Source organism: Pseudopodoces humilis, chromosome 12, assembly GCF_049639895.1.
Source record: "Pseudopodoces humilis isolate 2021_Gansu_Grassland_sample_001 chromosome 12, ASM4963989v1, whole genome shotgun sequence".
Lineage (NCBI taxonomy): Eukaryota > Metazoa > Chordata > Aves > Passeriformes > Paridae > Pseudopodoces > Pseudopodoces humilis.
In genome coordinates this window covers 7,144,071-7,168,676 of record NC_142211.1, presented here as the reverse complement: position 1 = coordinate 7,168,676, position 24,606 = coordinate 7,144,071, and the positions used below count along the sequence as shown (strand labels likewise).

At 44.1% G+C, this 24,606-nt stretch overlaps 1 protein-coding gene across 1 annotated transcript in view; it reads right to left on the bottom strand.

Annotated features, from left to right (window-relative positions):
- Positions 1–23,797, bottom strand: part of LOC148183318 (endogenous retrovirus group V member 2 Env polyprotein-like) — a 30,115-nt gene extending 6,318 nt beyond the window's left edge. Inside the window, 2 exon segments of the mRNA XM_088061436.1 lie at positions 23,114–23,123; positions 23,775–23,797. Of these exon segments, the coding sequence (XP_087917562.1) occupies positions 23,114–23,123; positions 23,775–23,797 (33 nt within the window).
- Positions 23,798–24,606: the final 809 nt, after the last annotated feature.

The following is a 24,606-nucleotide window of genomic DNA, read 5'->3' as shown; positions in this document are numbered from 1 at the left end:
CCCATACTGTGAAGGGTCTCTGTACAACAAAAGGACACACAATAGCCGTCTTCTCTTTTGGCCCTGTAATGATGATGGGATGTTTGCTCTGCAGGCACAAGGTGTTCCCTCCAATGCCTGAGAGGGCACTCAAAGGAGTTTTTAAACTCCATTCCCCGGGCCAGAGAAGATGTGAAATGACTGTAACATCTGCGCCTGTATCCACTGTCCCTTGTATTGAGACTGTGTTGTTATTATATGTTAATCTGCAAGTGATTACAGGTCGATCACGGCTAATTTGTTTCACCCAGGTAGCATGAACTTTTGTATATTCATTGATAGATGCAATTCGCTCTCTGGTCTTTAACTTGATTGGAGTATTTGCATGTGGAGGCAAGGCAATAGCTTTGGCTATCAATGTGTTTGCTGGAAGAGTCAATGGAGGACGTAAGGCTTTAGCTAGTACTGTCAATTCTTCATTGTAATTTGCAGAGACAACACATGGATAAATAATAAGTCCCAAAATAGCACATCTGTCCCTGCCTATTATCAAAAAATCTTGTCTCTTCCTTGATGCTCCAGTAGCTCCTGTATGGATTACTGCATGATCTTCATTAAGAAAATACACCATTTTTGAAGTCCTTAATTCACATTGTGCACCTGGTGGTAATAAATCTGGATCACTGGGGAATTGACAAATGGTCTTGCTAAGAGAGTCAGATTGTTGCTCCCTGATGATCACTTTCTGATTGGAAGAATTCAGTAAAATTGATGTTGAGGGTTTTCCCTTACCACCACTTGTGTTGTCGCGCGGTGGCTCGGCGCGCTCTTTTTGAAGTTTCCCAGCATTGCCAAAGGTCTTCCTTCTACATCTGTTTTGGAGAAGCATTGACTAGGATGATGTTTTCCTCTTCTACATCTAGGGCAAAGACTTTGTGCTTTTTTCTGTGATATACAATTCTTCTTTATATGTCCCTGTTTTCCACATTGATAACATATTCCTTTAAAGAGTGCTGCTTCCACCATGTCTGTACATTTAAGTTGTTGAAATCCTGATTCCATGCTCTTTACAATTTTCTGAAATCCTTCTCATTGTTCTTCAAGTAACCTTTCAAATTCTTCCGCTGAAACATAACTTGTGAAGTCCATATCTTATTGCAGGCCTCTATCATTTCTTCAATTGTTGGATATCCTGGCAAGGCACTGATGATATGTCGACATTCTGCATTAACATTTGCAAAAGCAAGACCTTGAAGCAAGTGTGGCTTCACCCTTTCTTCCATCACTTGTCGGTCAATTGCTTGTGTGAGGCGATCCACAAAGGTGGTGAAAGGCTCTGAAGGGTTTTGCCTTATTTCAGTGTAGATACCTTCTGAGGGTCCAGAAGGTTGAATTTGCAGCAGTGTCTTTTCATCTGCTTCTACAATATCTCAGAGCACTTCTGGAGGCAGATCTGTTATCTGGGTTTCTGGTTTATGATATGGAATATCTCCTGCCATCTGGACTACTGTGATGTGTGCATATGGTCCTCTTGCATATTTATCTCTCAATTCTTGGAGGATTTTTCTCCATTTCAAATTCCATAACATATATTGTGAGTCTGTAAATATTGTTGATGCTATATATTTGCAATCATAGGGTATCATTTCATGACTGCAAAAGAGACCTCTCAATAATTGTTTAAAATATAGGGAACCAAGTCCTCTTTTTTCTACTGCATCCAGTAGGTCCTTTAAAAGTGAACCATCCACTGGTTCCCATCTTGGGACATCCTCCCTTCTTCCAAATCTCACTGGTAATACAGCAATATCCTCAATGTTTCCAGGAGCATCTGTTCCTCACCCTTCTCTTTGTGGAAGGGTCCATATTGATCTTTGGTTTTGTTTTAATAAAATTTGAGGTATTATAGGAAAATCTTGTGATTGTGGGAGTTGAGTAGAAATAGGATCAATTGGATCCTGGAAATTTAAAGAATATTGTAATGTTCTTGAAGAGGAGGAATAATTTTTTGAAAACCAGTCTCTTTAGTCAATATTTCAAAAAGCTGAATTATCAGCTTGGAACAAAAAATCTTGTGTTTTAAATGATGACAGTGGGATTCCTTCACCAGCAGTAATGGCTAAAATGCTATAATCTTCCACATGCTGTGCCTCTAATTTTAGATGATGATGAGGGCTGCTGTAATATTGTTTGCTCACAAGGTGGCGATGTTGCTTCACCAATCGGCTGTAACTGTTACTGCCGAGTCATTTTTACTTGTTTTCACAATTTCCAGGAAATATGAGAAAACCTCTAAAAATGCAGAATCAGGGGGATAATCCTCTTTAAGAGATTAATCCCTCTCAGCACTAATAACGCTTATGGTAGAGGATTCTTTCTTTGTTGCCGAATTGTCTTTATGTTTAAGGTGCGCAGACTCGGTATCTGTGCCAGACTGCGCATGCGCAGTTTGGCAGGGGGCTTTCCCAATCTCCCCCTCGCTGGGTTGGGCCCATCGCGTCATGGACGCATCGCTGGTCTCCCTGCAGGACGAGCCTTTATAGCTTTGGCCAGCCCCCTTCCTTTCCCTGCCTTTTTAAGGCGGCACTCTGTATTGCTCCTCATTTCTCCCCACTCTATTCGGGGTCTCCCTGCGGCGCGGCCAATCCGCCATCTCCCGCCGCCCCTTGTGGCTCCTCCTCTTGGGCAGCCTCTGTACCTCTGCTGGGCGGGTACATTTGAGCTAGCCTGCTGGGCATGCTCTGTTTCATTAGTTTTCTCCCATTTCATCTCTGGGCTATTAGTTTTGTCAGAGGGCGGGGAAAGCTCCCTCCCTCGCTCTGGCTCCTCTGACAGAGGCGGGTAAGGGGGTTGTTATAAAGGCGTGGTTTTAGAGATAGCATGGATGTCGCCCTGAAAACTCAGCTTCTGAGCTTGCTGACATAGTTTTCTAAAGACTTTCCCAAGACAGTAACTGTAAACATAGATATGTGTACATTCTTTCTGTTACACGTCTTGTGATGGACATCTCTCTTGGCCAGTGCAGTGGGAAAGTGTTATCCTGACCATCCAATCCCTGGCCGTGGTCAGAAACCTATAAATCCTGGGAAGAATATTAAACTCTCTCTTCCTTTCACCACACCTCGAGCTGTGTCTGTGTGATCTATTCATATTCAGCAGCAACATATGGACATTTTCTAGTACTTTCTTCACCCCTCCTGCTAATTCTTCTGATTGCAATAATTCCATAAATACTCTATGCCATTCCTCATGTCTCCGCGTGTGACTTTTTTCTCTCAAATATTGTAACAAACTGCTCACGTTGCTTTCTGAAGTATCGGTGAAACCTCTCTGGTGTTCTGTCGCCCCTCGCCTTCCTCCCTCCTCCCCCACATGCTCCGAAGGGATGGGGTTAGGGGTAACCATGCCACTGAGGCTTTTTGGAGCTTCCCGATGCTCCAGAAAGGGCAGTTCAATATCTCCTCCCTCCCTACTTTCCAGGGAAGGCAATCTCAGAAAATTATACTGATACATAACATCAAAAAGAATATCACACCTCTCTATCATTTTTTCCGGCACCCATGTCCCTGGGATTTTTGATTCTTTCAATTTCATTTTTACAGTTGCCCATATACATGGCTGAAATATTTGCTCTTCAGTTACACTAGGGTAGTTCTCTTTTATCCACATAACAACAATTCTAAATCATTCCTAGGAATTTTATAATGATATTGTTCAATAACAATCTCTAATTTTTCTAAGATTGCCTGTTCTCCTTTACCGATATTTGATCCCATCTCGTAAGGCTGGAACGAGCTTACCGGTTCAGATGGCTATCTATGAGAATTACCGACCACCAGAATCCAGTGTCCGGAGTTCAGGGCCCTTGGAACTTCGGAGTTTGCTAGCAGATGGGTCGTCCAAGATCTGGAGCTCTGACCCAAGCAGGCGTTGATAAAGATTTTGGTGAGCTATCTGTAGCACACTCAAGGGGCACCACTTGTAACTTTTCTCCAGTCTCTCTCAGCTTCCTTTGGGCTGAATTCTTTTGGGATCCTCCCTCATGGGGTGTCCCACTTATCTCAGTCCTTATTATTCGAAGAAAATTCCCGGGCTCATTAGATTCTGGTTTCTCATGTTTATTGAAGGATCCTTACAAAAACTTGGCAGGTCTATCCAGACTAGCTGCACAAGCCTAAATCACCACAGCCTGGCTCATTTCGTTCTGATGATACAAAATGGCCCTGAACCATGCGGTCTTTTCACCTTTATACCAATTTTTACCCTATTAACTACAGACAAGTGTATTGTTATATCTTAGCAAATAAGTTTTCTACATCTACTCACGTAATTAAAAGTGCGACTAACTCTAAACCAATCATTCTTTGTGCTTCTAAAAACTGCAGAAGCATGGAGAAGAAGGAAGAAGGATTAAAAACTACAGCTTTTTTCCTCCATCTTTACTCCATCTGTGAAACCCTCTTAAAATCTATATTTTCACCTCAGTGATAAATTAAACATTTCTCTACTTTCTATTTAATTTCTTACAAATTTTGGCTTGCTCAGGGATATTTGGAAGCCTTTCTGTCAATATTATATATGATTGATGTATTTTTTAAAGAATTGAATAGACAGAGAAATGTCTCTGCATTTCTGGACTCCTACAGGAAAGAGGGAGGTTATCGCCCACCTGGTCAGCTCAGACAGCAGAGCTGTATGTGCTTGTGAGAGCCTGTGAATTATACCAACACAAGACAGTGAATAGTTTTACTGATTCTAAATACGTATATGGGGTGATACATGCATTTGGGAAACTGTAGATAGAAAGAGGTTTATTAACTTGCTAGGAAAACGTTGGCTCATGAGAACCTCCCCTTGCTCCCAGTAACTGCACTCTTGCCAGAGAAGCTGTCTTTTTTACCAGAGGAACTTGAGATAATTAAAAAGAGGGGGGCAGAGGAAAGAGGGGGTAATTGGTTTACAAAGGATGGTAAACAATGCATACCTGTTGCAGTAGTGTCACAGTGCAGTTGGTCTGGACTGGACAGAGTAAATCTAGGCATAACACAAATCTAATCTAGCCATAACACAAATCTAGTTTGGCTAGCCTAATTCATGTCTGAACCACTGCACACCACTGGCCAGGACGCTGGGCAGAGAGAGAATTATCAACCAATGGATGTCTAGCCCAGGAAAATTGAATTGAGTATTTAAGTGAGTTCTGAATAATAAATGAGGCTGTTTGTCTCATGAGCACCTGGAGCACAAGTCGTGGATCTTTGTCTCCCCACCTATGACCATCATGCCACAGACACCAAAAGCTCTGGCCTCACAGTTGTTAAAACAACTTCATGAAGGAAGTAACTGAGGCTCTCAAGGACTGGCAGCAGCCGTCCTCAAAATGTATGCTGCTGTGTGTCTTTTTATTCTGGCAAAGTGTCCTAGTTTAGGGCAAATTAGGAAGGAAAACTCCAAATGGGGATTTCCCCAGGGAAATGCCCCTCCCCACCAACTGGTCCGGGAAAAGAAAAAAAAAAAATTCCTTGGAGAGAAGTGGAAAAAGCTGTTTATTTAACAGAAATTGAGTAATATTAAATAATAAAACCTCTTGCTGTTCGATGGGATGGCAAATCTAAGAAGAAAAAAGTCCATTTCATGTGGTGTAGCTCGGCTCGCTCAGGTTCTTATCAGTCCCTCCGGCGCTGGAAAGTGCCGAGGCCCAGGCCCCGGTGGGCCACAGGTGTGAGCTCCCGGGGTTTGGCTGGGTGTACAGTCCAGAGCAGGCTTGCACAGATGCAAGAAAATTGGGAAAAAAAACAAACAAAGGTCCAGGGAACTCCTCTGCCTCAGCTAGCTAGAACTAACTAAAAGCCAGAGAGAAGCTCTGTCCCGCTGTCTGTCCGTGCTGCAGACACCACAGTCCCGCCAGCGAGATGTGGGGGAGTGATGTTTTTCCTTAACACAAACTGCGCGCTTCTTCTTCTCCCTCTCTTGCTCTCAAAGCCTGTCTTAAAGGTGCAGAACTTAATATATAGCATAAACCAGACGACTGGGGATACCAGTATCATAAAGTCACCCCAGGACAATCAGAAACATAACCTTTTAAAATTCTCATTTTTCAATGCCTTCTTGTTTTGCTGAATGTGATAAATGTAACCTTGGATAAAAATTCGTGAAAGAATAAATAAGTCTATAACTGTATTTGTAACAATGTAAAAATTATATAAAATATAGTGTGGCCTAAGAATTTCCCCAAACCCAGCAGTAACTACCCATTCAGGTGGTAACGACCCTAGGCGACGTTCATCAGCCTGAAAGAAAGAGCAGGACACGAACAATTAAGCCAAACAAAGAAAGGAGCCAGGCTGAGATGCCCATCGACTCCACACTGCACCGGGGCACCCCTTCCTGCAAGCCCCGACTGAAGATGCAATCAGGCCAGACAATAAGTGGAAGCCCAGCCGAGATATCCATCGACTCCGCACCGGACTTGGACACTTCACCCTGAGAGTCCAACCGAAGATACAATCAAGAAGCACTCAGAACCTTTCACATGCGAGCGGACTCTGCCCAGTCGTCTATTGATTCAGTTCCACGGTTCCAGGAAATTCATTCAACCAGCCATCTAAACTCTTTGTTGAACAGTAACTGCTCAGAGTTTTGGCCTCAGGACACAAAATCCCTATAAAAACCCCGGACATTCTACCCTCCTTCGTGGATTTCGGTAAATCTGTACCTCCGGGTATAGACGTCTCCCTGTCCACCCAGCGCTGCGCTGATTTATTGTGGTTTTTTTCTCTCGTTGTTTGTGATTAAAATTGTTTTATAATAAATCGCTTTTTTGCATTAACCCTATTTTGCCATTGCATTTATAACAGATTGGTGCCGTGACTCGGATCGGAGAAACTGCGGGGAATCTCGCTGCCCAGGACGGGTACCCCCACTGATTTTGGCGGCCTGGTGAGTGAGAACCCCCGTAGCTTGTTCCGACGTCCGAACCAAATTTAGGCTGAGATAAAAACCACAATAAAAAGGAAAAGGATCCGGATCGGAGAGCTCGGGAAGGCACGGAGCCTTCGGGAAGCCGTGGCTTGTTTTCCTCGTAAAACGTCTGTTGTGCACAAAGACACCCACGCAGGAAAATAGCTGTAAGTACTGCTGGTTGAGTGGGCGATCGGGCGAGTGTGTGAGACGTGATCTGATCACGGGGCGAGTGTGGGCTTCAAGGCCGCGTTTCCATCCTCCCACGAGGGAATTGGCCGGCCGCGAAGGAAGCGATCCAGAGTGAAAGCTTTTTTTCTCGACACACACTTGTAAAAACCTGAGGCCAAAGGGTGTCTCGGGGGACTGATCGCAAGGAACTAAAAGGGGAAGGATACGTCCTGTCGAGCTCGGGAACTGGTAAACCCTTTTAGTTAACGGACCCAGGTAGAGGTCCGGAAGAGGATCAAAAGTACCGATTACAAGAGACCTCAGCTCAGCCCGCTGAAGGGTGAGTATCGGCAAAATTTTGATTCCTAGAGTACGTACACAACGCAGAAACTGATACCGACTCACGGAGAAGTCGAAGACAGGTAAGAAAATATATTTGCGAAGTATGGGGCGGAAAAAGAGTAAGCTTCAAAGAAGAAGCACAGGGAAAAATTCCTCCGATCAGGGGGAGGAATCACCAGACATCCCGCTGGAAAGTCCCTTGGGGTGGATGCTAAAACACTGGGAAGATTGTCCCCAGAGGAAGGGGAAATCAAAGGCAAAATTGATACATTATTGTATGGAGGTTTGGGGAGGACAGGAGTTGAGAAGTCACCTCACTTGGCCAGTGTTAGGCACATTTGAAAAATGGACGTGTAATAAGTTATTCTCCTATGTGGAGAACAAGGTCCCCTCAGATCCTGAGGAGAGGGAATATGCTAAGCTCTGGGTAAACGTCAGAGTAGGGCTATTCCCAATGAAACAAAAAGAAAAACGTGAGTCGAGAGCTGAGTCCTGGGAACCCCTCGACCACTTACCACCCCCATATCATGGACCGGCGGGACCTTCCTCTGTAGATCAAGTGGTGCCTTCAGCACCCTTGGGCCCCCGAGACCAACCCACTAAGATACATGTGTCTCAAGCGGGAGACTCGGTGCCGGCAGCGATGCCGGCAGCCCTTCCCCTTTCCCCGCCTGCAAACACCGTAGCCACAGTAGCCTCTTCGGAGGTTTCTCCTGCACAAGGCTGGGGATCACTCTATCCGTCCTTGCCGGTCCAGCAGCCACAACCGGGACCCTCCCATATAACGGAGGGGATCCCTCCTGTCAACCGGGTGGCGGCGGAGTTCCCACAATTGATAACGGGGAGGCAACCCACAATCACCAGCTCCCCTCCCGCAAGTAGAACCCGTTTGAGAGCGAGAATGGTGGATAATGAATGGGGAGAGAGTGAAGAAGGACACCGGTTGTTCCCTCTTAGGGAAGTACCAACGGCCCCGGGAGTGATCGGTTTTGTGAATGTACCCCTTAACTCTGGAGATGTAAGGGCATTTAAGAAAGAGATGGGGTGGTTGTTAGATGATCCTTTTGGTGTGGCTGAGAGCTTAGACGAATTTTTAGGGAGTAGTATTTATACCTTTGACGATTTTATGGCAATCCTAAGATCATTGTTTAATCAGGAGGAAAGAGAGATGATTAAACAAGCCGGTATCAGAGACTGGGACAGACGCAATCCACAGGGGACACCAGGTAACCAGAAATGGCCTAGCGTAAGCCCAAGCTGGAATGCACAGATGGAAGAAGGCAGACGGAACATGATGGATTTAAGGAGCATAATTGTACAAGGTATAAGAGAAGCGGTCCCTAGGGGCCAGAATATTAGCAAAGTTTTTGGAGAGTGTCAAGGGAAAGAGGAACCACCCACTGAATGGATCGAGAGATTACGGCGAAGTTTACAGATTTACTCTGGGACTGACCCGAACTCTCCTGTGGGGGAGGTTCTGTTAAAAACACAATTCGTTGCTAAATCTTGGGAGGACATTAGGAGAAAATTAGAAAAGATCGAGGGGTGGCAAGATAAAAGCCTCCAAGAGCTCCTAAGGGAAGCTCAAAAAGTATACATGAGGAGAGAAGATGAGAAGCAGAAATTGCAGGCTAAGGTTTTAGTAACTGCAGTGAAAGAGGTCCAGAAACAAGAGCAGATGCAGGGTAAGTTTAAAACACTGCCCGGAAAAGGTCGAGGTTCTCACCGGGCAGCCCCGGCCCCACGGAGAGAACCCCCTGAATGCTACTACTGTAAACAGGTAGGACACGTTCAGCGGAATTGTAAACAAAGAATAAAAGACGAGAAAATTTTTCAGGAGGATTAGGGGTGTCAGGGGCTCTTTAATTTGGGGACCGGAACATCCAAGGAGCCCTTGATAAAATTAAAAGTGGGCCCCCAACGACAGGAGGTAAGTTTTCTTGTGGATACTGGGGCAGAGAGAAGTACCCTGCAGAAATTGCCATACGGATGTGTGGCTAGCAGAGAAAAAGTTTTTGTAATCGGTGCAAAGGGAGACCCCTTTGAAGTGCCTGTAATAAAAGATGTGGAAATAGAATCTGAAAATAAAATTTGCTTAGGGAATTTACTATTAGTGGAAGAAGCAGATTACAATTTGTTAGGAAGGGACATGATTGTCGCTTTAAGAATTAATATCATGATTAAAAATTCTGAATTGGTGGTGAAAATATTTAAGTTGACTCCTAAAGATGAGGAGAAAATAAACCCTGAAGTATGGCGTTCAAAGGGAGAGGTAAGAAAGCTAGATATCAAACCTATCAAAATAGAAATCGAGAACTCTGAGGACCCTATAAGGGTTAAACAATATCCCATCCCGATGGAGGGGAGAAGGGGGTTGAAACAAATAATTGATGACCTCCTAAAAGGAGGTACTTTAGAACCTTGCATGTCTCAACATAACACCCCCATCCTGGCTGTAAAGAAGACGGATGGCAGTTTCCGATTGGTCCAGGACCTAAGAGCGGTAAACTCCAGGACCCGGACTAGATTCCCGGTGGTGGCCAACCCCTATACTTTACTAAACAGACTCTCACCAGATGTGTGGTATAGTGTGATTGATTTGAAAGATGCTTTTTGGACTTGCCCTCTGGATGAAAGGAGTAGAGATTATTTTGCATTTCAGTGGGAGGACCCAGATACAAACTGTAAGCAACAGCTAAGGTGGACGGTCCTCCCCCAGGGGTTCGTGGAGTCTCCGAACCTTTTCGGGCAAGCTTTAGAACAAATGTTAACCCAATTTGTTCTTGAAGACAGGACAAAGCTTTTGCAGTATGTAGATGACTTGCTAATAGCTGGACCGACTGAAGAGAGCGTGAGAAAAAGCACTATTGCCTTTTTGAACTTCCTAGGAAAGAAGGGTTTGAAAGTCTCAAAATCCAAGCTGCAATTCACAGAGCCCGAAGTAAAATACCTCGGACATTGGATATCTCAAGGGAAAAAAAAATTGGACCCAGAGAGGGTAGCAGGCATCCTTGCATTGCCTGCACCAAAAACAAAAAGGCAAATTAGACAAATTCTAGGGCTCTTGGGATATTGCAGGCAGTGGATTGAGGGTTTCAGTGAAAAAGTGAAGTTTTTGTATGAAAGATTAAACACTGACAGGCTGAAGTGGACTGAACAGGATGAGTCTAATTTCCAGAAATTGAAAACTGTTCTTATGACTGCCCCCGTACTAACTCTACCAGATACGAATAAAGAATTCCAGTTGTTTGTAGATGTGAGTGGAGAAACAGCACAGGGAGTCCTGACTCAGGAATGGGCAGGCAAAAAGAAGCCTATAGGGTTTCTTTCAAAGATCTTAGATCCAGTCAGTCAGGGTTGGCCTATGTGTTTACAGGCAATTGTAGCAGTGGCTCTGTTAGTGGGAGAAGCGAAGAAAATAACTTTTGGGGCTCCCCTGGTAGTTTACACTCCCCACGATGTGAGAAACATATTGCAGCAAAAAGCAGAGAAGTGGCTGACTGATTCCAGGCTTCTAAAATATGAAGCCATTTTAATCAGCTCACCCGGTTTAGAATTGAAAACCACTTCTGCACAAAATCCTGCTCAGTTTCTATTCGGTGAACCTCTAGAGAAATTAGTACATGATTGTTCTGAGATCGTGGAGCTGCAGACCAGAATAAGACCGGACTTAGAGGATCAGGAGTTAGAAGGGGGAGAGAAGTGGTTTGTAGATGGATCTTCGAAAATTATTGAGGGAAAAAGAAAATCAGGATATGCGATAATAAATGGTGCATCCGGGGAGGTTGTAGAATCTGGTCCTTTGAAAGCAAGCTGGTCTGCACAAGCTTGCGAGCTCTATGCTCTCCTGAGAGCCCTCCGGAGGTTGAAAGGAAGGAGAGGGACCATATACACAGATTCACGGTATGCTTTCGGTGTGGTACACACTTTTGGGAAGATTTGGGAAGAAAGAGGACTGATAAATACTAAAGGAAAATACCTAATTCATGGAGAAATAATCCGACAGATTCTAGAGGCTGTCCGAGAACCGAAAGAAATATCAGTTGTCCATGTAAAAGGACACCAGATGGGGTTGCAGTTTCAAACCCGAGGTAACAACCTAGCCGATAAAGAGGCAAAACGAGCAGCTCTGCTCACCGTAAGTATTCCCGAGGTGACTCCGGAGGAATCGCCTGAAATCCCCGTGTTCCCTTCAGAGAGGGAGATTTAAGAATTCAAGAAAATAGGGGGAGTCGTGAAACAGGGAAAATGGTGGTTACCTGATGGGAGGGAACTAATCCCGAAGGGAGCGGCAAGGAGAGTATTACAAAGACTACACAAACAGACCCATTGGGGAACTCGGGCACTGGCCGATCAGTTCCTGAAATTTTTCGGGTGCAAGGGGATTTTTGAAATTGCCAAGCAAGAGGTACAGGGGTGTGTGGTTTGCCAAAAAGTGAATAAATCCAACTCCAAACAAACTGTTTGGGGAGGGCGTCCTCTCTCATATAGACCATTTGAGAGGATCCAGGTGGACTTCACCGAATTACCAAAAATCGGTAGATATAAATTTTTATTAGTAATAGTTGACAAACTGACGCACTGGGTAGAAGCCTTTCCCAGGGCAAGGGCTACAGCCCAAACAGTATCAAAAATTCTATTAGAAGAAATCATCCCTAGGTATGGGATAGTGGATTGCATTGATTCGGATCAAGGAACTCATTTCACTTCAAAAATTATAAAACAAATTTCAGAGGCCCTGGGTATTAGGTGGCAATACCACACTCCCTGGCATCCTCAGAGTTCAGGACAGGTGGAAAGGATGAACCAAACACTTAAATCCCAATTGTCTAAACTCATGCTAGAAACAAAAATGTCGTCGATTAAATTTCTCCCCCTTGCTCTGCTAAATATAAGAACAATGCCCCATTCTGAGACGGGTCTGTCCCCTTTTGAAATGTTGTATGGGATGCCATACAAACATGGAATGCCAGTAGGACACCCTCAAGTGGAGGATGTGCAAATACAGCCATATCTCATTGCTATAAACAAAAATTTACAGGAATTGCGAAAACGAGGACTGATCCCCCAAAGCGCCACTCTGGGATTCGCAATACACCAGATACAGCCTGGGGATAAAGTCCTCGTCAAAGCTTAGAAGGAGCTTCCCCTCACCCCCCATTGGGAAGGACCTTTCCTGGTTCTCCTGACCACAGACACAGCTGTCCGGACCGCAGAAAGAGGTAGGACTCACTCATCTCGAGTAAAAAAAATAAAGGAATACGACACCTCCGAGTGGAAAGTCACCACCCCTGCGGGAGAACTGAAAATTAGGTTTCAGCGTCACCACAAATGACCAGTGACGACCAGATAAGTTGTATCAAACCTGAATGTGATTGTTTTCCGTTTATACATTTTAAGTGCGCTTATTGTAAACAGATTTGGGTAACCCACTGTTGGGGAGGGTACAAGCCTAAGGGATTGTGTACAAAGTGTCTAGAAAAAGAACAGGATTTGACTAGCCGTCTCTTAATACTTGCCACCAGGGCGGGGTTGTTAGAACTAGACTCTCCTGAGTGGTTCCTACTTTTTCAAAAAGGGATAAGGGGGAAGCTAGACTCCAAGGCAGAAGCTTTGGAAATCGAGTGCTGAAAGACAGTAAAGGTACCGTGCAGGACAGACACGATTAAGTCGTCTTGGTGGGCTGCTTTCAAAAGAAGGTACTCCATAAGGACTACAAGAGACCCTGAAGAATATCCTTGCTGCCGAGAAGATGGTAATCCCCGCCATATATTTTTATATGGGCGAAGGGCAAGGCAGAGGGGTACACCGGTGGGGAATCCTGATAGTCTTGAATCTAGCCATGTGCTTGACCAAGGGAATGAGTCCTGAGGTACCTCTGGGGGAGCGTCCCCTAGGGAAGTGTGAGCAGTGTCAGACTGCCACAGATGCCGGACGAATAATTGACTGTCCTCCAGAACGACAAAAGGGGTTTTGTTTATCCAACGGTACTCGGTATAATCTCTGTGAACTAAAGGGGGAGGTCTGGTGTTATCACTCAAGGGCAAGTTTTAAGGACGGGCAGTCTAAAACTCCTATGAGAAGAAAAACCAAAGCTACCCACTTCAGGTATAGGAGAGAAGTGGGAATGCTCCCTCCAATTCCAATCTGCAGCCAATGTAACAAAACTGTCTGGATAGGAGGAAAAAGACAATCCACCTTTTTAGCATATTATAAAGTCAACCCTTTGTGTTACAATAAAGCAAACTTAAAAATGTGTACCATAGGGGGGAAAGTGTATTGGGAAGGTAAAAATTTAAAACATGAAGAGAAAGCCTCCTTTAGTAATGAACCGATAATTTTTGATTTGTTAAAAAGTGATGATGACCGAGTATGTTTGCAATTCGACCAAGTGTTCTGCTTCTCCAGAGATGAGGAAGGGATGGACCCTGAAAACAAAATAAAACAACTAACCCTAGAATTAAAGAGGCGAGAAGTAGAAATTCGGAAAAAGAGACTAGAACAAGAGAGGCTTAACTGTCTTAGTGAGCACTATGAGCAATTAGAGAGACAATACAGCAATTGGGGATTGCCAGCCCCCAACCAGAATCTTTTCATAGACCTAATGCAAGAAATAGCCACAGAATTAGGTCTATCTAACTGTTGGATCTGTGGCGGTTTAAAGTCGGCTGAAAGGTGGCCGTGGAAGGGAGAGGGACTCACCCCAGAGCAACTTCTAAAATGGGAAGGCTCTAAAATGTCAAAAACAAAACGAAGACCAGAGGGATGGGTTATAGACCAAAGGATAATTGGTACCATCTGCATTAGCAGAGAAGGAAAAGAATTCACTGATTTAGTAGGCTATGCCCCATGTGTAAGCACACTCACAGTGAATTCTGACAGTAAATCAAAAACTTGGCAACCTGAACCACCCGCGGGCTATTGGAGTCGCACCCGGGGTAATCACTGCGAATGGGTTGAAATAATTGAACTATGTTGATACAAAAGCTCGGGGCCAAACCCTTCCAAGCACTAGAAGGCCTGAAAGAATATTGGGATGATCCGGCAAGAACAAACAAAGGCTGGGAAGCTCCCGATGGCATTTACTGGTTATGTGGCAAAAAAGCATATAGTGAGCTACCTAAGAAATGGAAGGGGTCTTGCACTCTCGGAATAATTAGGCCCTTTTTCTTTACCCAGAACAGAAAGTAAATTGCTGGGAGCTCCCCTCTTTGAAACATTAAATAGACAAAAGAGGGAATTAAAACGGGAACTACCCATGGCAGGAGGCAGTCAGAAATGGAAAGAAGAAGAATGGCCTGCCGAAAGGATCATTAAGTATTATGGGCCTGCCACTTGAGCAAACGATGGCAGTTGGGGTTACAGGACTCCCATTTACCTTCTCAACAGACTTATCAGGTTACAAGCGGTAGTAGAAGTGGTTTCCAACCACACCTCGGAGGCCCTAGAACTCCTAGTGAAGCAACATTCACAAATGAGAGCTTTTGTGTACCAAAACAGATAAGCTCTCGATTATTTGTTAGCCGAGGAAGGAGGAGTATGCGGTAAATACAATGAATCCGAGTGTTGCATGGAAATAGATGATTATGGAGAGACAATAAAAGGACTAGCTGCCGAAATAAAAAAGGTAGCACATGTGCCAGTTCAAAAATAGAACTCAATTCTGCAAGCCTCCTGGTGAGACCAGATATTTGGACAGGGGGCTTGGTGGAAAAAGTTAGCGTTCTTTATATCTTGTTCAATTGCCGGAATCATCTTTCTCCCGTGTTTGATTCCTTGCTTCATCAGGTTGATTCATTCTGTTGTGCAAGGAATGCAAATTGCCACTCTTCCAATTGACCCAGAAAAAGCACCAGGGAAACCCACTCTTTTCTCTAAACTAATGAAGTTAGAGGAGAAAAGAGAGAACCAGAAAGCAGTTGAAGCCTTAAAGAAATTTGAAAATAAAAACAAGCCTTCTCAAGAATACTGTGAGAATTCACTTACAGACTGGGAAGAAGACAAATATAGTTAAAACTACACAGTTCTCCCTCACTAGAAATGAATGAAATAACACGAATTTTAATGTGATAAATTATTAAGCGGGGGACTGTGATAAATGTAACCTTGGATAAAAATTCGTGAAAGAATAAATAAGTCTATAACTGGATTTGTAACAATGTAAAAATTATATAAAATATAGTGTGGCCTAAGAATTTCCCCAAACAAAGCAGTAACTACCCATTCAGGTGGTAACGACCCTAGGCGACGTTCATCAGCCTGAAAGAAAGAGCAGGACACGAACAATTAAGCTAAACAAAGAAAGGAGCCAGGCCGAGATGCCCATCGACTCCACACCGCACCTGGGCACCCCTTCCTGCAAGCCCCGACTGAAGATGCAATCAGGCCAGACAATAAGTGGAAGCCCAGCCGAGATATCCATCGACTCCGCACCGGACTTGGACACTTCACCCTGAGAGTCCAACCGAAGATACAATCAAGAAGCACTCAGAACCTTTCACATGCGAGCGGACTCTGCCCAGTCGTCTATTGATTCAGGTCCACGGTTCCAGGAAATTCATTCAGCCAGCCATCTAAACTCTTTGTTGAACAGTAACTGCTCAGAGTTTTGGCCTCAGGACACAAAATCCCTATAAAAACCCCAGACAGTCTACCCTCCTTTGTGGATTTGGGTAAATCTGTACCTCCGGGTATAGACGTCTCCCTGTCCACCCAGCGCTGCACTGATTTATTGTGGTTTTTTTCTCTCGTTGTTTGTGATTAAAATTGTTTTATAATAAATCGCTTTTTTGTATTAACCCTATTTTGCCATTGCATTTATAACACTGAAATATTAAGCTAAGGTCATCGAGGGCTTTTGCAAGTTTTTCATTCCCTACTTGTATTTCTTGAAGGGTTGCTTTTGTCTGATTTGTGAAAGCTTTTTCAAGTCTCTCTCCCAAAGCATCTGCTTGGATGGTAGCTATATGTTGAGGGCTACCAATCCTGCTGCAGGTTTCTAACATTTGGAGCAAAGCAGGTTGTGGATTAGGAAAGCTTCTAATAACTTCTTGGTATTCTTCATTGGCATTCACATAAGCAGGATTGCGAAGCAAAAGTGGACGGGCCACGTCATCTTCACACTGTCTCTCTAGAACTTGTGTTAAACGATCAATAAAAACTGAATAGGGCTCCATTGCCCCTTGTCTTATTTCCCAGTAAGTCCCCTCAGGAGTCCCCACTGACTGAGTCAGCAGCAGGGCTTTGCAGACAGCATTTTTTATATCAGTAAGTACAGCTCTAGGTAGATTTGCTGCTTGGTCCTCAGCCCTGTCATTCAAAGGATCTCCTGCTAATTCTGCAAGTGCCAATAATGCATTGGGGCCCCCAGCATAATTTTCATGTAAATTTCCCCAAAATTTTCTCCATTTCAAATCCCAGAAAACATATTGTGATTCTGTTAATAATATGGAAGAAAGATAATGACAGTCATATGGTGTTAAGTCCACATTACGATAGATCATTTTCAGCAATTGTTTAAAATATTGTGAGCCAATTCCACTTCCTTTTATTGCTTTTCTCAAGTCTTTAATATCATTGTGATCTATTGGTTCCCACCTTGGATTAGCATTTCTTCTGCCATACCTAACTGGCAGGGCTAAGAGTGGCTCGTCAGCTAAATCAAAGTCTTTTTCTTTTATTGCTTGGCGTCTCATTTCTGACCAGTTTGTAATAGGTTGATGTATGGATGCTAACTGTGAAGCAGGGAGCACAGTGCCTGTGGAATAGCAGGCCACATAACTTTCTCAGTCTTGCCTGGGAAAGTGGCCTGGGAATTCATCAGGAGGAATTAAAACAGTCCTCAGAGATAGAAGACAGCCTTGCAGGTGCTGTTTGTCTGTTCCTTGTTTTCTGGCAAGAGAGGGTCGAGGGGTGGTGTACCCCACTGACCAATGATGGTGATGTGTTAGTTTACTGACCAATAAGAGTTTTCTTTTCTGTACTTTTCACGTATCGGTCTATAAAAAAGACATGAAGCAATAAACTGAGAGAAATTCTCCTGATCGACTCCCAAGAGAGTCTGTGTCGTTCTTCTCGCCGTTCCCAATAGAGCGACAGTTGATGTTGAATCTTTTTCAGGGGATTCTTTGACTCCTTTGATTTACACGGAGGTGAAGGGTGTTCTGAATCAGGGGAAGATCTCTTTCCCAATTTGAGTCTACTGAACTTGTAATCAATGAATCTGATTCTTCCTCAGAAACAAAACACTCATCATTTACCCCTTTGTTATAAATCCATATTGTGATATCAGCTCTTCGCAAGTATTAAGATGACTGTAGTATGTTGTATGCTTTTGCTATATCTTTTTCTTTTTTCTCCTGTGATCAGCTAAAAAGGTTTTAGGCTTAGGTCAAGAAGAATTTTGGACGTTAGGGCTATGTCTTGTCTGTACAAAGCAAGATAACCTCCAGGGAACAGATGATGGGGCCCAGGCTGCTATCAACGCTGACTGCCTGTAGACGAAAGACCCCTAGCCTAAATAAAAAGACAATAAAAGAGAAATTAAAAACAAATGTGCGTGCTCTAAAAAGGCGGACCCAGGGAGTGGCTACGCAAACTAGTTCTTAGAAAAGTTTGACTATGCATTTAACCCTTACAGCAGAATGGGATAAAAGGAGTGTTCCAAAGACACGAGGTGTGTCCTTGGAAGAGAGCCAAGCACCCTGCCGTTTTAACCCTTTGCTTTATTATCTTTGTCTCCTAATTGTCTTTTTGTTTATATTAAACCTTTTAAAATTTATTAGGTGAGTGAATCTCGTTTTTCACACCCTTCATCTTTCCTAGTCCGATGATTTCTGTCTTTAGACTCATATTCATTCACTTTCCCCTGACATTTCTTCCCACCCCTATTCCTTTTCCCCCTTCTCTTTCCCAATTTGGGCTCTTGTTTAGCTGGTGAGGTGAGAGAGGGGGAAGGTGGCAGAGGGGGTGGGTTTTGCGCAAGCATAGAAGTCGCAGCGGAGTGGTTCAGCAGAGGGTTATTTTGTGCAAGAACCAAAGGTGCCACAGGGCTGGTTGGGGTAGCGGCAGCAGCCTGCATAGTGTTGGAGTCTGAGACACAGAGTGTGAGCCCTTGTCTCTGATACCTGGCTCTGAGATCCAGAAGAACACTGAATTTCATATAACATTAAATTTATGATGGGCATGTTTTCATAGTGTTACATGAAAACAACTGTTAAAGTTAGATGGAAAAGCTAAAAGTGTGAGTGTGTAGATTAGAGAGTTTTCTTAAGTCACTGGGTGAAAAAGTTAGTTTGGAGTTTAAAATAGTTTAGAAAGCAGAAAGTAAGATGGAGGATTTAGAATGTTGTTTCTTTTCCTTCTTTCTTCATGTTCTTCTTCTAGAGGTTTTTGGGTAATAGTAGGTGACTGGATAGAAAATGTTGCAGTGCAGCACACAGGTGATGGGTCATTGGGTCATTAAGAAAAATAATCTACGTGTCTATTGTTAACTGGATAAGAACAAGTATAAAGATAAAAGAACTGCGTAGTTCAGGGCCATTTTGAGCCATCAGAGCCGAAATGTGCCAGGTTGCAGTGAATTAAGCTTATGCAGAAAGTCTGGAAAGACCTGCCAAGTTTTGTGATAACATCCTAATAAACACGAGAAACATGATCCTAGCTGCACCGCTAACATTTCCGGGTTTGGGGAGTCCACGTGACATGGTGGAAATTTTGCAGTGGCATTCCGAGATTTTTTTGGCCACGCTCTGGAATCAGAGTCCTTGGTCAGAGCCGACAGGAGCCGGTCTTTAGTTGCCACAATCTCCTGAGCCTCTGGAGCCAGCGCGAGCAGTAGAACCGGCACAGGTTTTGCTAATTGCAGTTGAAAACTGCTCAACTCTGGTACAGACCGTGGAGCTGCTGCAGATTTTTCTGACCAGCGGTCATCTAAAGCAGGAATGAGCAGTCAAATTGGGACAGGACTCATTTCTCCCGGCCGAACACTGCTAAATCTCAAGTTAGCTTGTTGCCATTTGGTTCAATAAACTGTATTAGTTAGCATTAGTTTGACATTAGTAGTAGTTTTGCTAAGGCTTGGTAGGCCACATGTAACCTGCAGATGAACTATATAGCAGATATTGCAATGTAAGCAGTGTAACTAGGAGATAATCTAGGAATGTACTTTTTGGCAAAACTTAAATGTCAGAGAGATAATCGTACCAGGTAGTGAAAGAGAAGTAAGAAATTATGATGATGAAGAAATCGTGTAGAAAACATATAAAAACCCTGTGATTTTTCTGTGAAATGGGGCTCTGTCTTTGGACGCTAGTCCACAGGCTCCCGGGCCCTCAATAAAGCACTGCATAAACGACTTCGGTTGTTTGTGTTTTCTTCGGATCGGGCAACAGTTTTCTGGCGACCGCGGCAGGACTCCGAAGGTGCCTGGGGCGGTTCGCGTTCTGATCCACTCCACGCCGGCACCGAGTGATTCTCGGGGAGTCATCGGTTCGTGCCCGACCCCCGCACCTGACGGACGACTGCAAAAGGTAAGCCCGAAGGTGCTTTATTTTTTTCTGGTTTGGGTGCCTGCTCATAAGACGAGGCGGCGATCCTCGCAGGGTTGGGCTAAGACGTCTGGTTGGTCTGGGAAGCCTAGGCGCCGGCTGTCAGACACGGCGAAAGCTGCGCAGGTCCGGCACTTGCCCCTCGCGGCGTCGAGAAGCGGCAAGTTGGATTGGTCTGGTATTTATTTGGTATTTAGTCCTTTTTGTCTGTTGTATGTAGTTTGTTTTGGATTGTGGTTTTGTATATTGCTGCTTATTGGATTAATATAATTGTTAGTTGAATTTGTTGCTGCTAAAAGGAAACTACCTCAGAATTGAAGTGATTGTTGTGTGAGTGTGTGGTATGATTGATTTTGTTGGATTGTTAATATTGATTGTGGTTTTATTGTTTTATATATTGCTGCATATTGGTTGTTGCTATTGGTTACCGAGTTTTTGGTACGGCTGTGAGTAAGGTTTAAAATGCCATTTAAGACACTTAAGTTTATGGTTCAGTCTAATAAAGGTATCCCAGAAAATACCCCGCTGGGATGTTTACTGAAGAGGTGGAAAAGTGAAAGGTTTTTCCAGGAGATGAGTAAGGATAAAATGATTGACTATTGTAATCATTGGTGGCCCGAATATAGGCGAGAAGGGCCGTCATGGCCAGAGAATGGTACTGTGGATTTTGACACCATAAATTCGTTAATGCGCTATCTGGAGGAAAATGAAAAATGGGATGAAATACAGTATTTAGACTTGTTCCATTTACTGCGCCGTAAAAAGGAGTGGCAGACTGAGTGTGGGATAATGGTATTGGAGATGAAAGAATCTAAGTGCGGGGGTTGTAAAGAAGGATCTAAATGTGTTCAGTGCTTAGCCTTAACCTCTCGACCAGAAGAGGATTTGTCTTTAATGGTGTCACCCGGTGCGCTCCCTGCTTCACCCACCCCTCCTGCTGTCTCAACCCCTCCTGCGGTCTCAACCCCTCCTGCTGTCTCACCTCTTCCCTCTGTCTCACCCCATTCCTCTTTGTATCCACCGTTACCAGAAACCAGCACTGAGGATGAGGATGAGGATGAGGAAGAGGAGGAAGAGGTGGCAAATTTAACGGCAGTACCGGGGAATGTTAAGAAAGTTGTTATCCGACCTAAAACCCCTTCCCCTGTTTCTCCCCAGAATCGGCGAAATACTCCGCTCGCAGCACGAACTAGACAGGGACGTAAAAATTACAGGGAATCCCAGCTTATTGCCCCTTTAAGGGAATCTATGGGACCTCAAGGAGAGAAAGTGCTTGTGAAAGTGCCTTTCTCCCCAGGAGATCTGGTGATTTGGAAGCAGTCAGCAGGCTGTTACCGTGAGAATCCGGAGAGGGTGGCCCGGGTGGTCAAAATGATAATTAAAACCCAGAATCCAGATTGGAATGACATGCAGGTTTTGCTGGATACTTTGATGGATTCCACCGAAAAGGAGATGGTGCTACGGGCAATGAAAGAGCGTGCTCGAGAGGAGATTAGGCTGCGTTGTACAGTAGAAACAGTAAATGACTTAGTTCCGAGCGATGATCCAGGGTGGGATCCAAACAGGGTCGGAGGAATGGAATCTATCAAGATGTACCAGGAGTTGTTAGTAGAAGGAATCAGGACTGGGATGCCTAAGACGCTAAATTGGTCAAAACTGTATTCTGTCAGGCAGGATAAGAATGAATCTCCCTCGGCGTTTTTAGAAAGACTTAAAGAAACTGCTAGACGCTTCACTGATTTGGAGATCGACAGTGAAGCAGGAAAATTGCAGCTTGCTTTAATCTTTTTGGGTCAGACACAGGAAGATATCCGGAAAAAACTGCAGAAATTAGAAGGACAAGATACTCGGGACCTGGATAAAATGCTAGAAGTGGCTTGGAAAGTTTATAATAACAGGGAAAAAGAAACGGCCAAGAAACAGCAGGCGAACATACTAGCTATAATGCAGCAAGCCAGTGAAAGGGGGGGAGGCAGAGGTGGTTTTGGGCACGGTCGTGGTTCTGGACGTGGCAGGGCAGGATTCCAGAATGTTAAATTTGGAGGACGGGGGATGGCCCCTCCTAGTCCCCAGCAAGGAGAGATTGCTCCCAATCAATGCGCGTTCTGTCGTCAGATAGGACACTGGAAGAATGAGTGCCCAGTGAAAGCTGGATTGGGAGGAATGCCAGTGAATGGACCAACAGGTTATCCCGTGAATCCAGTAGGTGGCGCCCAAGCATTTGTATTGGGAAATTATCAGAATCAAAGCTGACTAGAACAAGACTTAAGGGTCAGGATTGATATTGATGGGAAAGAACAAGAGTTTATCGTGGATACGGGGGCAACGCATTCAGTTTTAAACAAAAGGTTAGGACCTATCAGCGATACTACCATACAGGTAGTGGGGGCAACGGGACAATTAGAAGAAAGACCCTTTTTGCAACCATTAAATTTGAGATTTGGAGGAAAAGAATTAAATCATCAGTTTTTGTACATGCCTAATTGCCCCAAGCCATTGCTTGGCAGAGATTTGTTGTCATCATTAAATGTCAGAATCATATTCGAAAATGGGAGGGTGAAATTAGAGGTTCCGGGAGAAGAAATTGCTAAATTGTTTGTAATAAAAGAAATTGATCCCTCTCCTATTCCTATTGAAGTAGATCAAGCTGTAGTACCTTGGGTATGGGAGACTGGGAATCCAGGAAAATCAAAAGCTGCTCAGCCGGTGGTAGTAGAATTAAAAGAAGGAGCTCAGCCAGTGAGAATAAAACAATACCCAATCAAGTTAGAAGCTAAACAGGGTGTCGCTCCTTTGATAACTCAGTTTTTAGCACAAGGAATTTTGCAGGAATGTGAATCAGACTTTAACACTCCTATTTTTCCAGTTAGAAAACCCAATGGTAAGTATCGGCTAGTGCAGGATTTGAGGGCAATTAATAACATTACTAAAGACATTCACCCAGTGGTTGCCAATCCGTATACTTTATTAACATCTGTGTCAGAAACATTTAAATGGTTTTCTGTTATTGATTTGAAAGATGCTTTCTTCTGCATCCCTCTGGCATTGGAAAGCAGGAAATATTTTGCCTTTGAATGGGAGAGTCCTGATACTGGAAGAAAGAAACAGCTCACCTGGTCTCGACTGCCGCAAGGATTCAAAAACAGCCCTACAATATTTGGAAATCAACTGGCAAAGGAATTGGAAGAATGGAAGACTGCTGAGGTAAGAGAGTTACCTTCCTCTTATGTCATTCTTCAGTACGTGGATGATATCTTTTTAGCGACAGCAGAAAAAGGAATGTGTCTGAAATTGACTATTGCTCTTGAATATGCTGGGCCAAGCTGGCTACCGAGTGTCAAAAGAAAAAGCACAGCTGATAAAAGAAAGTGTAATATATTTGGGATGTGAAATCACCCAAGGCCAGAGACGGTTGGGAGTCAATCGAGTGGAAGCTATTTGTGCTATTCCCCTTCCCAGGAACCATCAAGAACTAAGGTCCTTTCTAGGAATGGTAGGGTGGTGCAGGCTGTGGATTCTGAATTTTGGACTTCTAGCTAAACCATTATATGAAGCGTTGAAAGAACCGCAGTTGAGCTGGAATCGACAGAGGAAAAAGGCCTTTGAAGACTTGAAACAGGCATTGAAAGAAGCTCCGGCATTAGGCCTTCCAGATTTAAACAAGGACTTTCAGTTGTATGTGAATGAGAGACAGAAATTGGCACTGGGAGTGCTAGCTCAGAGACTTGGTTCCTGGAAACGCCCGGTAGGGTATTTCTCGAAGCAACTAGATACAGTAAGTGCTGGTTGGCCGTCATGCTTGCGGGCAGTTACGGCCACAGTGATCCTCATCCAGGAAGCCAGGAAATTGACTTTGGGAAGGAAAATAGAGGTATTTGTGCCTCACATGGTACTGGCAGTCTTGGAACAAAAGGGGGGTCACTGGCTTTCATCCAGCAGAATGCTGCAATACCAAGCAATTCTGAGAGAACAGGATGATGTAGATCTAAAAATGACTAATCATGTTAACCCAGCAGAATTTCTCTGCAGTGAGCAGGAAGAAGGAGAATTAGCACATGACTGCATGGAGGTGATTGAACAAGTGTATGCCAGCCGAATGGATTTGAAAGATGTTCCAATGGAAGATCCGGATTGGGAACTGTTCACCGACGGGTCCAGCTTTGTAGAAAACGGTACCAGGTATGCGGGATATGCAGTGGTAACAGTTACCACTGTAGTGGAAGCAAAAGCTTTGGCTCCTGGAACATCAGCTCAGCGAGCTGAGATCATTGGACTCACTAGAGCCCTAATGTTAAGTTCCGGAAAGAAAGTGAATATATGGACTGATTCTAAATATGCTTTTGGGGTTGTGCACATTCATGGCGCCTTGTGGAAAGAACGAGGGTTATTGAACTCCCAAGGAACTACTATCAAATATAGAACTGAAATTCTAGCCTTGCTAGATGCAGTACACCAACCTGAAAAGGTTGCAATAATGCATGTGAGAGGTCACCAGAAGGAGGAAGGAAAAATATATCGAGGAAACAAATTAGCTGATGTCACAGCACGAGAAGCGGCCAGAGAAGTGTGGACCCAAATGGCCCTGATACCCACTAAGGTGAGTCCT